Source organism: Phyllobates terribilis, unplaced genomic scaffold (genome assembly GCF_046119375.1).
Source record: "Phyllobates terribilis strain yellow unplaced genomic scaffold, ASM4611937v1 Scaffold_3__8_contigs__length_932513732, whole genome shotgun sequence".
In the NCBI taxonomy this organism is placed as follows: Eukaryota; Metazoa; Chordata; class Amphibia; order Anura; family Dendrobatidae; genus Phyllobates; species Phyllobates terribilis.
The window spans coordinates 579,868,741-579,882,229 of NW_027362763.1; the positions used below are offsets into that span (position 1 = coordinate 579,868,741).

The following is a 13,489-nucleotide window of genomic DNA, read 5'->3' on the forward strand; positions in this document are numbered from 1 at the left end:
TATCCTGATGACACCCAACTATACACCTCTTCACCTGACATCACCCCCACTCTAATACAAAATAGCAGTGATTGTCTTTCTGCTGTCTCTAACATCATGACCTCCCTCTATCTGAAACTGAATCTATCCAAAACTGAACTCTTGTGTTTCCTCCCTCTACCAACTTACCTATACCTGACTTTGCAATTTCTTTGGGTGGTGCCATCATAACCCCCAAGCAGCAAGCTCGCTGTCTTGGAGTCCTATTTGATACATACATCTCCTTTATTCCCCATATACAATCACTCACTCGCTCATGTCTCCTGCACCTTAAAAACATCTCCAGAATCCGACCTTTTCTCACCTTTGATACTGCAAAAATTCTTACTGTCACTCTTATTCACTCTTGTCTGGATTACTGCAACTTTCTTCTAATTGATCTCCCTCTAAACAAACTCCTCTCCAATCCATCCTGAATGCAGCTGCCAGGGTCGTATTGCTATCAGGCCTCTTCAATGACACCTCTACCCTGTGCCAGTCATTGCACTGGTTACCCATTCACTACAGAATACAATATAAACTAATCTCTCTCACCCACAAAGCTCTCCACAGTTCTGCACCGCCCTATATATCATCCTTGTCTATCACCCTTCCCGTGCCCTCCGTTCTGCAACTAATCTTAGACTAACATCCTCCATAATTCGAACCTCACACCTTCGTCTCCAAGACGTCTTGTGTGCTGCACCAGTTTTTTGGAATGCACTACCCCAAATGATCTAATATCTAGCCTACATGTTTTTAAGCGTGCTTTAGCAACACATCTGTTTAGACAAGCCTATCACCGCATCTCACTAACCTAACTCTCCCCTGTTCCCTCCTAAATTTTAATCTTAATCTGCTTCTGCTTATTCATCTATCTCCACATCCTCCATGCACCCAATAGCACACGGTAACTGCACTTAGACAGATACTGGCTGATGACCATGTTCTCCCTATTGTGTACCCCTATTTCCAAATAGATTGTAAGCTTCCAAGCAGGGCCAGGGCCCTCACTCCTCCTCTAACTGTTGAAATGTGATACATTATATTGTTTTTATTGTCTATACATGTCCCTACTTAATTGTAAAGTGCTGCAGAATATATTAGCGATATATAAAGAAAGATTATTATTATATTATAATTACAAGCTAAGATGTGGCCTGCTTTATGCAGCACGGTAGTACCAAAAAATTAGAGTTTCAAAGGTGTACTCCTGCATGGAGCACAATATCAGCACAACAGAGTTATATGCTGAAATGTGGCCTGGTCTCTGTCTGGACCACACTATTAGAAAAGACGATTGATCTGCTGGAAGGTAGATATCACAGTCACACACGTTCCTATCTATTATTATTTATTGTTATAGTGCCATTTATTTCATGGCGCTTTACATCTATCTAAAACTATCTGACTTACAAGCAACGGCCTAGCTAACTATTTCACTCTCTCACTATCCAGTAGCAGCAGCAAGAGCAGCTGTCTCTCTGAACTGTTACACTGACAAAATGGTGCCAAACAATATGTCCGCTATTTATATGGAGAAGGACATGTGACTTCGGTAATCAATGACACAAGCCCTTGTGTCTGGAGTTTGTGGATGGTTCCTGCGTCTTCATTGGCTGCCGGAATCTCCACACATTAAGAAAAAAAAATAAGAATAACAGTCTGCCGCTCCTCTGACCTCTCCCCACCCCAGTCCCTCATCAAACCCTCCCCCATCCCCCCTGCGCATCATACAGCATCACTAGGCAAAGTACTAATAAATACAATAGTGGAAACATGATCATTTACCGTACTTTGGCCGAATTTTGCAGATTTTGAGCAAAAAAGCTAGGGGGTTCGATCATGAATCTGAATGTGCAATGTTTGTGCCGAATTTGAAATTGGCGAAAGTTTTCTGAACATGTTCGTTCATCTCTAATCAGTACAAACTTTTTTGCCACTGTTAGTGGGGAGTCAGGCCCATTCAGAATTTTGCTATAGGGCCTTATTTCTATGTAAACCTGTATACAATAAAATGCTTTTGTTTATCAAAATCTTTTCACTTAGATTTATCAAAACAGTAAGATTATACATATTTTGAATCATTTGTATGAAAAATACATTTTTAGAAATTATTGTAAATATTTAGAAAAGGATTTTTAAATAACTCACCTTTCTTGTAAAATTATCCTATTTTCCTTTTTCCAACAATCTTTAAAATCAGTGCTAAATTCATGCCAAGTACAAAAGAAAGAGCTTGGCGATACCTCCTTTTCACCTATTTTTGACTTTACACAAAAATAGGCTGCAGTGTCGAGAAATCTGTAAACCAACAATATATTTAAATGTTAGCAAGAAAGGGTAAAGTAAGACAGTATGAAGAAGGAATTGTAATGTCAACTGAAGCGATATGACCTAAACAATATTTACGTTTTGAAATTCAATTGTGAATTTAACTGAACATATGATAAAATCGGCACCCCAAAATAGGAGAGTTATTCTCAAAGAAGTATTCATAAGACATTATGGAACTAAATATGTTATAAAAATTGCAGACTAGTCTACTCTGGAGAGGATGTCTTCGAGAAAATGTATTATGGAAGAGGTTAATATTCTCTCTGTAAGTATAATAACTCCTTCCCACCATGTGTAATTGTCATGTTTTTTTCCGCAATGATAATCCGCAGCGGAAATTTCCGCAGCATGTGCACAGCACATGCGGATTATCATTGGGGAACCTGGCAGACCTTCTACCAAGCGTTTTTCAATCGTTTCTGCAGCGTTTTTGCCGCTGCGGAAAGGCTTAAAAAAACGCATCGTGGGCACACAGCCTTAAAGTTACAGTATCAAGTATCCGTAAAGAGCTCAGTATCGAGTTTGTATAGCAATAGTCAGGATTGTCCGATAAAAAAGGGATAGGATTGGGGAGGCTGTTCAGAAGCATTGGAGGGGTTGAATACAGCTATAAAACGTAGGGACTACAATTTATTGACATATAAAATGGACATCACTGTTTTACTTTAACCCTTTAGATGACGTGTTCAATTTTGACTACAGTATCTAAGTCACACATGTCAAACTCTTGCCTGTGGGCAAAACCTGGCCCGCAGGCTGATTATATTTGGCCCGCGACACCTGAACCACCATCTCTATGTGGGGCCATTATTCTGTATATAATGCAATGAGGGGCCCATAATACTATAAGGAGGACTATGTGGGGCCCATTATACTGTATAGAAAGCTATGTGGAACCATTATACTGTTTGGAGGACTGTGTGGGGCCCAATATACTATATACAGGTTGGCCTGCGACTTTGTCCAAGTTTTTCATTTTGACCCTCTGCATGTTTGAGTTTCACGTCCCTGATCTAAGTGGTTAAAACTCTCTCTGTTAGCTCATTGTACTGATGTCTGATAATGGCAGCCAGAAGGCTACTGAGCTTCTATGAAGCTTCTTAAGTGATAAAATTCAGCTAATATAATGCAGGTGTCTGGATGCAACGCACAGAGAACACAAGGCAACAACAGTCAGTAATCAATATAATTCGATTTAAATGCAGTAGTAATTTTATAGTAATTTAAAGTAACTCTGAACAATTGGTGTTAGTAACTATGCAAATGAACAATGAAATGAATAACCATAAGCTTGGAATATCAAAGTCATTCACTATATACCATTAATGTCCGTTTAACAAGGGTGGTGCACCCATTCGAGGGAGTCACCATGCAAGTTCCTTCCCGCTAGGCTGCAAGTCTCTCTCTGACGTAGTCTATTAAAGCGCGCTGAGCCTCCTACACACCAATTGGCCCCCTCTCAACCTGTTCTCCTAATCCCAGCTGACCCAGATACCATAGGTTATAGCTGGAAATGTTGTTTCTCTGCAATTGCAGGCGTGCCACTCCTGGCGCAGTCTCCTCACAGATCTTCTCATCTTGACAGTCAGTGGAAGCCTCTTGGGCTTGGGGCAGAAAGGACTGGGCCTCGGTTCCTGATGGGCGACGTCTGGTCTCCGAGGCTTGACTGGTGTAGAGCGCAGGTCCTGGTCTTGACCAGTGCAGTCTGGACTCTGAGTTTCACCGGGTGTCGTCTGGACCTTGTCTGTAAGCAGCCAGCATGCTGCTGGCACATGCTTCCGGCTGCAGCCTGTCACTCTGGCCGCAGCGTCTTCTCCTGTGCACATTTGCACCTTGCTCTCTCTTGGTGCCAAAGCCCCCTGCGATCTGGCGCGAAGTGCTTTTATATCAAGGAAGTCCTTCCTCTGGGTCACCTGATCAGGTCCAGCAAACAAAGTCGTTCCCAGTGCAAATCTTCTAGCACAATTTGGTTCCGATTGATTTTGCCTGGCCAGCAGATGGCAGTATCTCCTCATTAATGGCACATCTGGCGAGGACTCATCAGAGATATCACTGCTTCTTATTGCACTGTTTTCTCACTCGGCTTCTGTGATACATATACCTAATTGTATTGTATTGTATAACCATTACTGTCAGAGAAGTTAGACAATCCCTTTAAATTCTATACTTAAAAGCAGTGTTGTGCATGCTGTGGTTCTACTGCTGTTGTCATGCTGTCTTTAACACATATAGTACTTCAGGTTGCACACCACTGTCTGGTAGTGTTGCTCACAATTAGTGATGAGCGAGCACTAAAATGCTTGGGTACTCATTGTCAGAGTGGAGCAAATTGGAATTCTCAAGTGCTCGATCCGAGCAACGAGCCAGATGTAAGTTTATGGGAAACGTGAGCATTTTTCTGGTGCCACCCCCCCCCCCCCTCACAGGTCTGCAGAGGGCCTAAAAATTAACAAAATCGATGGGAACAGTGCTCAAATGACTTGGGAACAGAATGGGAAAGACCCCTGGAAGCATCTCTGACTCCTAGGTAACTGCTGTCAACAATGTTGTCAGAGTATTATGCCACTTTTACGGACTCACAATAAAACATACAAAAACAAAACCAAAATGGATTTTCCTGGGAAAAATGTTAAGGAACATCCTTTCCAGGTAAATGAGATGTATATAAGGCAAAATAACAAAAAACAAAAATTCTCCTCCACACCTTGGGCTATATTTACACTTAGCGTTTTTGCACTTTTGCATTGCTTTAAACGGTGAAAAATACATTCACCAGTGAATGTTATTTTAACATTTTACTACTGTATCTGGCCATGTTGTGTGTGAGACTTGATCAGACACATCCATCATTTATGAAGGCGGGACTCTGAAAGTCACAAAGCCTATTTTTATGGGGCCATCAGGTGGTCCTTAATATTCTTAAAGGGCCAGCAGTTGGCCCTCACTAATGTTAGAGAGCCATCAGTCGGCTATGCTTTGTTGTTCCAATTATTAAAGAGTGGGTCTCCTATGCTGTTATTGCGTATGGAGTGACTGCAAGGGCTGTCAAAAATTTGGAAGCACCCAAATACCCCTTTGAAGAGACATAAAGGAGGGTCTCATTAAAAAAATTGTTACCATTATAAAGGAGTGTGTCTCCTATAGTGGTAACGCCCATGCAGTGACTGCAAGGGCTGCCTATATTTGTGAAATACCCCAATACCAATTTGACACAGAGGTGGGCCGCAGTAATGGCATGTTCATATTAGAAAGGAGTGATTCTGCTATACAGTTATTGCATATGCAGTGAGTACAACAGTTGCTTAAATTTAGGAAAAACCCCAATACCAATTTGAAGACACAGAGGTGGGCCTCAGTAACGACATGTTCGAATTACAAAGGAGCGGGTCTCCCATGCTGTTCTTGTGTATGCAGTGACTGCAAGGGCTGCCAAAAATTTGGAGGCACTCCAATGCCCCTTGCAAGAGACATAGAGGAGGAAATCATGAAAAAAATGTTCTCATTATTAGGAAGTGGGTCTCCCATACTGTTATTGCCTATGCAGTGAATGCAAGGGCTGCCAAAAATTTGGAGGCACTCCAATGCCCCTTGCCAGAGACGTGCATATGGTGATATGGTGGTGGGAGGATGAGGAAAAGGAGGAGGACAAGAGCAAATAGACAAAATCAGGAAGCGAATACCCATGTCTGGGTGTGAAGAGGTGCATGGGAATAAACTTCCCCGAAAAAAAGACACTGGATTTGAGTTTGCTACACTGCTATCATTCGGTGGTGTTGAGAAATCTGCCCAATCCAGCCCTTGTTCATTTTTATAAGAGTCAGCCTGTCAGCATTTTCAGTTGATAGGCGGATGCATCTATCAGCTATAATTCCCCCTGCGGTACTAAAAACCCTCTCTGACAAAATGCTAGCGGCAGGGCAGGCCAGGACCTCCAAGGCGTAGAGAGACAGTTCATGCCACGTGTCCAGCTTTGATACCCAATAATTATAAGGCACAGAGGAATAATGGAGGACATTGGTACGGTCGGCAACGTAAACCTTAAGCATCTTCTCAAACTTTTCCCTCCTTGTGAGACTACCCGCGCATCAGGGCTTGTGCGATGGTGGGGTCTGAGAAAACTGTCCCATAACTTTGACAGTGTTCCCCTGCCTCTGCTGGATTGGATTTGCGTCACTCTCGCCTGTACTCTTTGGTTGTCCAAATAACTGTGACCTCTGCCGCCAGCGTTTTCAGATGGGAATTTATTTTAATAATTCCGCAACAAGGGCTTTTTGGTACTGCCTCATTTTAGCAGACCTGTCCACCGCGGGAATAAAAGATAGAAAGTTCTACTTGTAGCATGGGTCTAGAAGTGTTACCAACCAATAATGACTGGCACCCAAAATTTGGAGCATGCGAGGATCACGGGAAAGGCAGCGTAACAAACTCAGACATGTGTGCCAAACTGCTAACAGGCAAGACTTCCGTGTCCTTATCAAGAGGACGACTGACCATGCTCTCCTCCTCATCCTTCTCCTCCTCCTCCCCATCCTGAGGCCATCCACGCTGAACAGACGGTATGACAGTTGTGTGGGTAGTACTGTCTATAGCACAGGAAACTAGATCCTGTTCTACCCCCTCCTAATTGTAACCCAATCCACGTTGGGATGAGATGAGGCTGGGCTGTATGGAATCACACTGTATGGTTCCTTGCTCCATCTCATTGTGCTTCGCCTGCAATGCCTCCTCTTTAATTGTGAGCAGCGAGCGTTTCAGAAGACAGAGAACCAGGATGGTGATGCTAATTATGGCGTCATTGCCGCTCACCATCTTGGTGGAGTGCTAAAAGATTTGGAGGATGGTACATATGTCTGACATCCATGTCCACTCCTGAGGTCTTATGTGTGGAGGCTGACCTGAATACAGATGGCCGTGTTTGATTCTGGTAGTCAACAACTGCCCTCCGCTGCTCAAAAATCCTTCCCAACATATGCAACGTTGAGTTACAACATGGGGGGACATAGCACACCAGTCGGTGAGCTGGAAGCTGCAATCGCTGCTGAAGCACGGCAAGAGCAGCAGAGGCTGTAGCTGACTTTCTAAAATAGGCACACACACGGCATACTTTGACAAGCAGATATGGCAGATCCGGGTAGGTTTTGAGAAACAACTAAAACCACGAGGTTAAGCACATGGGCCAGGCATGGTACGTGTGTGAGCTTGCCTCGCTTCAGAGCCACCACCAGGTTCCGGCCATTGTCACACATAACCATTCCTGGCTGTAGGTTCAGAGGTGTCAGCCACAGATCGGCCTGCTCTTTCAGAGCTGTCCACAACTCTTCAGCATTGTGCGGTTTGTCACCTAAGCATATTAGCTTCAGCACAGCCTGTTGCCACTTGGCCGAGGCAGTGCTGCAATGCTTCAAGCTTGTGACTGATGTGGTCATTTCGGAGATGGAGGCTGAAGAGGAGGAAGAAGAGATGCAGGGGCTGTAGAATGTGGGGGCAACCCTAATTGACCCAGGGCCCGCAATCCTCGGCGTAGGGAGGACGTGTTCTGCACTAAGGTATGACTGGGTCCCGGCTTACACTATATTAACCCAGTGTGCCGTCAGCGAGGTGTACCGTCCCTCCCACAAGCACTTGTCCACAAGTCTGTGGTTAGGTGGACCTTCCCAGTAACTGCATTGTTGAGGGCATGGATAATGTTCTGGGACACGTGCTTGTGTAATGCGGGGAGAAACAGTGGCAGCTGGGGACAGAGTACCGAGGCATGGCCGCAGCCATCAGGTTGCGGAAAGCTTCCTTCTCCACAAGTCTAAAAGGCAACATTTTGAGCGCAAGCATTCGCAAAATGAGTTTAGACATCTTTGAATGTGCCATGGACAGGGGATTGGCGTGCACGCAGAACAAGCAGTGGTATCACCTACAAGCACTGTTTAAGGGGGCCAAACACCCAGGTCAAGAGTCGGGTGCTTTGCTTTCATGTGTCTGATCATGCTGGTGGTGGTCAAGCAGCTGGTTTTGCTACCCCTGCTGATGCTGGCCTGACAGGTGGTGCAAATGGCCTTTTTGGGGTTATCTGCAGAGTCTTTAAAAACAACCAGACTCGGGAAGACCTAACAGTTGTACTGGCAACTTCTGTCATGTTGGTGTTCCAGGGAACGGTTGTCCCCCTTTGTGTTTGTGGCCACCTCACCGCTTGTTCCTGCCTGTTGTGGTGCTAGGCGCCCTCCTCTGTGTGCTGCTGTCCTCGCTCTGTATGTCACATAGTCAGATTGGGTCAGTGACTTCATCGTCCACCACCACGCCTTCCACTTACGCACCCTGGTCCTCCTCCTGAATTTCTGGCAATTGTGTCTCATCATCATTCACCTCTTGCGACAGTAATTGCATTTTCCCACCGTTGCCTTCGTGTGACCATGGGTGCTCAAATATTTGGGCATCGCTACACATGTTCTCCTCTTGCCCTGCTTGAAGCTGGCCGGGCGAGAGGCCAGAATCTATAAATGGAAAAGTGAAAAGCTCTTTGGAGTGTCCGAGTGTGGGATCAGTTATCTCCGGGCACTTGGCATGATGGGAGGAAGGAGGGTTAAGGATGAGGAATATATGTGGTCCAGACTCATGGCTACTGAGACTTGACCGTGTGGAAGACAGGGTGGTGGTGGTGGTGCCAAAGTGACTGGAAGTATTATCTGCTGTCCAACCAACAACCTTTTGACACTGCTCTGGGTTCAATAGTGGTGTGCTGTGGTCCCCTAGCAATTGGGACAGGAAGGTTGAGCGACAAGATGTGGGTGTTTGTTGTGGCACAGTTTCAGCTTGTCCACGACCTTGGCCTCTGCATGCACCATCAGCATGCACTTCCCCATCCCTTGCTACGCGCTTTGCCCATTTTAAATGGAGGATATTATTTTCCACGTTCACTACAAATGGCTGGATTTGTATCGCAGTACGTCTGACGGACACCCACGGTTTTAAATAGCGACCCTCTAGTTTACTATTCTTCACGGCAACAACGTGTGAATAGCTTCACTGACACACTGCTACAAATTCTAAATAGAGGACAATATTTTCCTTGTTCACTACAAATGGCTGGATTTAAACCACAGTTATATGTGATGTGTCTGATGGACACCCACGGTTTTAACCCCTTTACCCCCGAGGGTGGTTTGCATGTTAGTGACCAGGCCAATTTTTGCAATTCTGACCACTGTCACTTTATGATATAATAACTCTGGAACGCTTCAACGGATCCCCCTGTTTTTTCGTGACATATTGTACTTCATGAAAGTGGTAAAATTTATTTAATATGACTTGCATTTATTTGTGAAAAAAAAAGAAATTTGGCAAAAATTTTTAAAATTTCGCAATTTTCAAACTTTGAATTTTCATACCCTTAGATCAGAGAGCGATGTCACACAAAATAGTTAATAAATAGCATTTCCCACATGTCTACATTAGCACAATTTTGGAACTATTTTTTTTTTTTTTATAAGAAGTTATAAGGGTTAAAAGTTGACCAGCGATTTCTTATTTTTACAACAAAATTTACAAAACCATTTTTTAGGGACCACATCACATTTGAAGTGACTTTGAGGGGCCTTTATAGCAGAAAATACCGAAAAGTGATACCATTCTAAAAACTTCACTTCTCATGGTGCTTAAAACCACATTCATGAAGTTTATTAACCCTTCAGGTGCTTCACAGGAAGTTTTGTAATGTGGAAGACTACAATGAACATTTAAGATTTTTTCATAAAAAGTTTACTTTAGACCCAATTTTTTTTATTTTTGCAAGGGTAACAGGAAAAAATAGAACCCAAAACTTGTTGTGCAATTTCTCCTGAGCTCGCCGATGCTGCACATGTGGGGAAAAACAACTGTTTGGGCACACGGCAGGGTTTGGAAGGGAAAGAGCACCATTTGATTTTTTGAATGTAAAATTTGTCTAAATAATTAGCGGATGCCATGTTGCGTTTGGAGAGCCCCTGATGTGCCCAAACAGTGGAAACCCACCAAAAGTGACACCATTCTGGACACTAGACCCCTCAGGGAACTTATCTAGATGGGTGGTGAGCATCTTGAACCCCCTGATGCTTCACAGAAGTTAATAACATTGAGCTGTGTGAGTTTTTGAACGCAAAATTGGCTGGAATTGAGAGCGGACGCCATGTCACGTTTGGAGACCCCTGATGCTCCTAAATAGTGGAATCCCCCCACAAATTACCCCATTTTGGAAACTAGACCCCTCAAGAATTTTATCAAGGGGTATAGTGAACATTTTGAACCCAGAGGTACGACACAGAATTTGATAACATTAATGACAACTTATTCAATATGATGACCTAGTCTTGAGCGCAAGTGCTCTCTACTTGAGTTTACATCGGGTGCTGAGGTATGTACCATGTATCGTGGGTGCTCGAGTTAGACACCAAATAAAAATCATGCGGGGATCGCTCGTGCACTGGTCGTCATATCGTCATCATTTTTTTTTCTTTACTTTAGAAAAAATCCCACCCATAGCACAAACCTAACCCTAGCTTAACCCTAACAATAGCACAACCCTAACCCTAGCACAACCCTAACCCTAGCACAACCCTAACCCTAGCACAACCCTAACCCTAGCACAACCCTAACCCTAGAGTATTTCTCGTGCGGTATAAGTGATTAGACAACTTTATTCTTCGGGTCGGTGCGATTACAGCGATGCCAGATTCATATCGGGTTTTTATGATTGACAGCTGTCACACACTAAAAGACACTTTTTTTTGTAAAGACTAGTTTTTGCATCGCCATATTTGAGAGCTATAATTTTTCTATATTTCGTCCGACAGAGTCATGTGATGGGGCTTGTTGTTTGCGGGACGAGTTGATGTTTTTATTGGTGTCATTTTCGGGCATATGACATTTTTGATCGCTTTCTATTCCGATTTTTGGGAGGCAGAATAAACAAACCAACAATTCAGGAATTATTTTTTTTTTTTTTTTAATGCCGTTCCGAGTGTGGTAAAATTGATAAGGCAGCTTTATTCTTCGGGTCAGTAAGTTTACAGTGGTACCACATTTATATTGTTTGTGTTTTGGCGCTTTTACACAATAAAAACTATTTTGTAGAAAAAATAATTTTTTGTATCGCTTTTTCTGAGAGCTATAACTTTTTTTATTTTTCGTCTGATGGAGCTGTATGGCGGCTTGTTTTTTTTGTGGGACAAGAGGACGTTTTCAGCGGTACCATTTTGATCGCGTTTTATTCCATTTTTTGTTTGGCGGTATGATAAACCATCGTTTTTTGCTTTGTTTTTCTTTTCTTTTTTTTAAACCATGTTCACTAAAGAGGTTAACTAGTGGGACAGTTTTATAGGTCAGGTCGTTCCGGACGCTGCAATGCTAAATATGTGTACTTTTATTGGTTTATTTTTTTTCATAATATTTATTTATGGGTACAGTATATTTTTATTTTTGGGGGATTATTTTTACCATTTTTACAATTTTTTTATTTTTTTTTTCACTTGTACACTATGTCCCACTATGGGACATTCAATTTTTGCAGCCTGATCACTTATATAGCATAGAGATGCAGCAGCATCTCTATGCTACACTGCTCAAAAAAATAAAGGGAATACTCAAATAACACATCCTAGATCTGAATGAATGAAATATTCTCATTGAATACTTTGTTCCTTACAAAGTTAAATGTGCTGACAACAAAATCACACAAAAATCATCAATGGAAATCAAATTTATTAACCAATGGAGGCCTGGATTTGGAGTCACCCCCAAAATTAAAGTGGAAAAACACACTACAGGCTGATCCAACTTTGATGTAATGTCCTTAAAAAAAGTCAAAATGAGGCTCAGTATTGTGTGTGGCCTCCATGTGCCTGTATGACCTCCCTACAACGCCTGGGCATGCTCCTCCCAGGCCTGGACTAAAGCATCTGCCAACTCCTGGATAGTCTGTGGTGCAACGTGACGTTGGTGGATGGAGCGAGACATGATGTCCCAGATGTGCTCAATCGGATTCAGGTCTGGGGAACGGGCGGGCCAGTCCATAGCTTCAATGCCTTCATCTTGCAGGAACTGCTGACACACTCCAGCCACATGAGGTCTGGCATTGTCCTGCATTAGGAGGAACCAGGGCCAACCTCAAGAGCATATGGTCTCACAAGGGGTCTGAGGATCTCATCTCGGTACCTAATGGAAGACAGGCTACCTCTGGCGAGCACATGGAGGGAAAATGCCACCCCCCACCATTACTGACCAACTGCCAAACCGGTCATGCTGAAGGATGTTGCAGGCAGCAGATCGCTCTCCACGTCGTCTCCAGACTCTGTCACGTCTGTCATATGTGCTCAGTGTGAACCTGCTTTCATCTGTGAAGAGCACAGGGAGCCAGTGATGACGTTGCCAATCCTGGTGTTCTGTGGCAAATGCCAAGCATCCTGCACGGTGTTGGGCTGTGAGCACAACCTCCATCTGTGGACGTCGGGCCCTCATACCACCCTCATGGAGTCGGTTTCTAACCGTTTGTGCAGACACATGCACATTTGTGGCCTGCTGGAGGTAATTTTGTAGGGCTCTGGCAGTGCTCCTCCTGTTCCTCCTTGCACAAAGGTGGAGGTAGCAGTCCTGCTGCTGGGTTGTTGCCTACCTACGGCCCCCTTCACGTCTCCTGGTGTATTGGCCTGTCTCCTGGTAGCGCCTCCAGCCTCTGGACACTACGCTGACAGACACAGCAAACCTTCTTGCCACAGCTCGCACTGATGTGCCATCCTGAATGAGCTGCACTACCTGAGCAACTTCTGTGGGTTGTAGAGTCCGTCTCATGCTACCACGAGTGTGAAAGCACAACCAACATTCAAAAGAGACCAAAACATCAGCCAGAAAGCATTGGTACTGAGATGTGGTCTTTGGTCCCCACCTGAAGAACCACTCCTTTATTGAGTGTGTCTTGATAATTGCCAATAATTTCCATCTATTGTCTATTCCATTTGCACAACAGCATGTGAAATTGATTGTCAATCAGTGTTGCTTCCTAAGTGGACAGTTTGATTTCACAGAAGTTTGATGTACTTGGAGTTCTATTCTGTTGTTTAAATGTTCCCTTTATTTTTTTGAGCAGTGTATATACAGCCTGTCAGCGCTGTATGTA

General features: G+C 43.7%; 1 protein-coding gene across 4 annotated transcripts in view; it reads right to left on the reverse strand.

The window, feature by feature from the left end:
* FMN2 (formin 2) overlaps nt 1–13,489 on the reverse strand; it is an 872,215-nt gene that overhangs the window by 113,290 nt on the left and 745,436 nt on the right. For 2 of the 4 annotated variants that reach the window (XM_073671454.1, XM_073671453.1), the window contains one exon: nt 2,173–2,322. In XM_073671454.1, the coding sequence (XP_073527555.1) occupies nt 2,173–2,322 (150 nt within the window). Of the gene's footprint in view, nt 1–2,172; nt 2,323–13,489 lie in introns of those variants that run through there. The other 2 variants (XR_012318036.1, XR_012318035.1) reach the window with 2 other exon arrangements.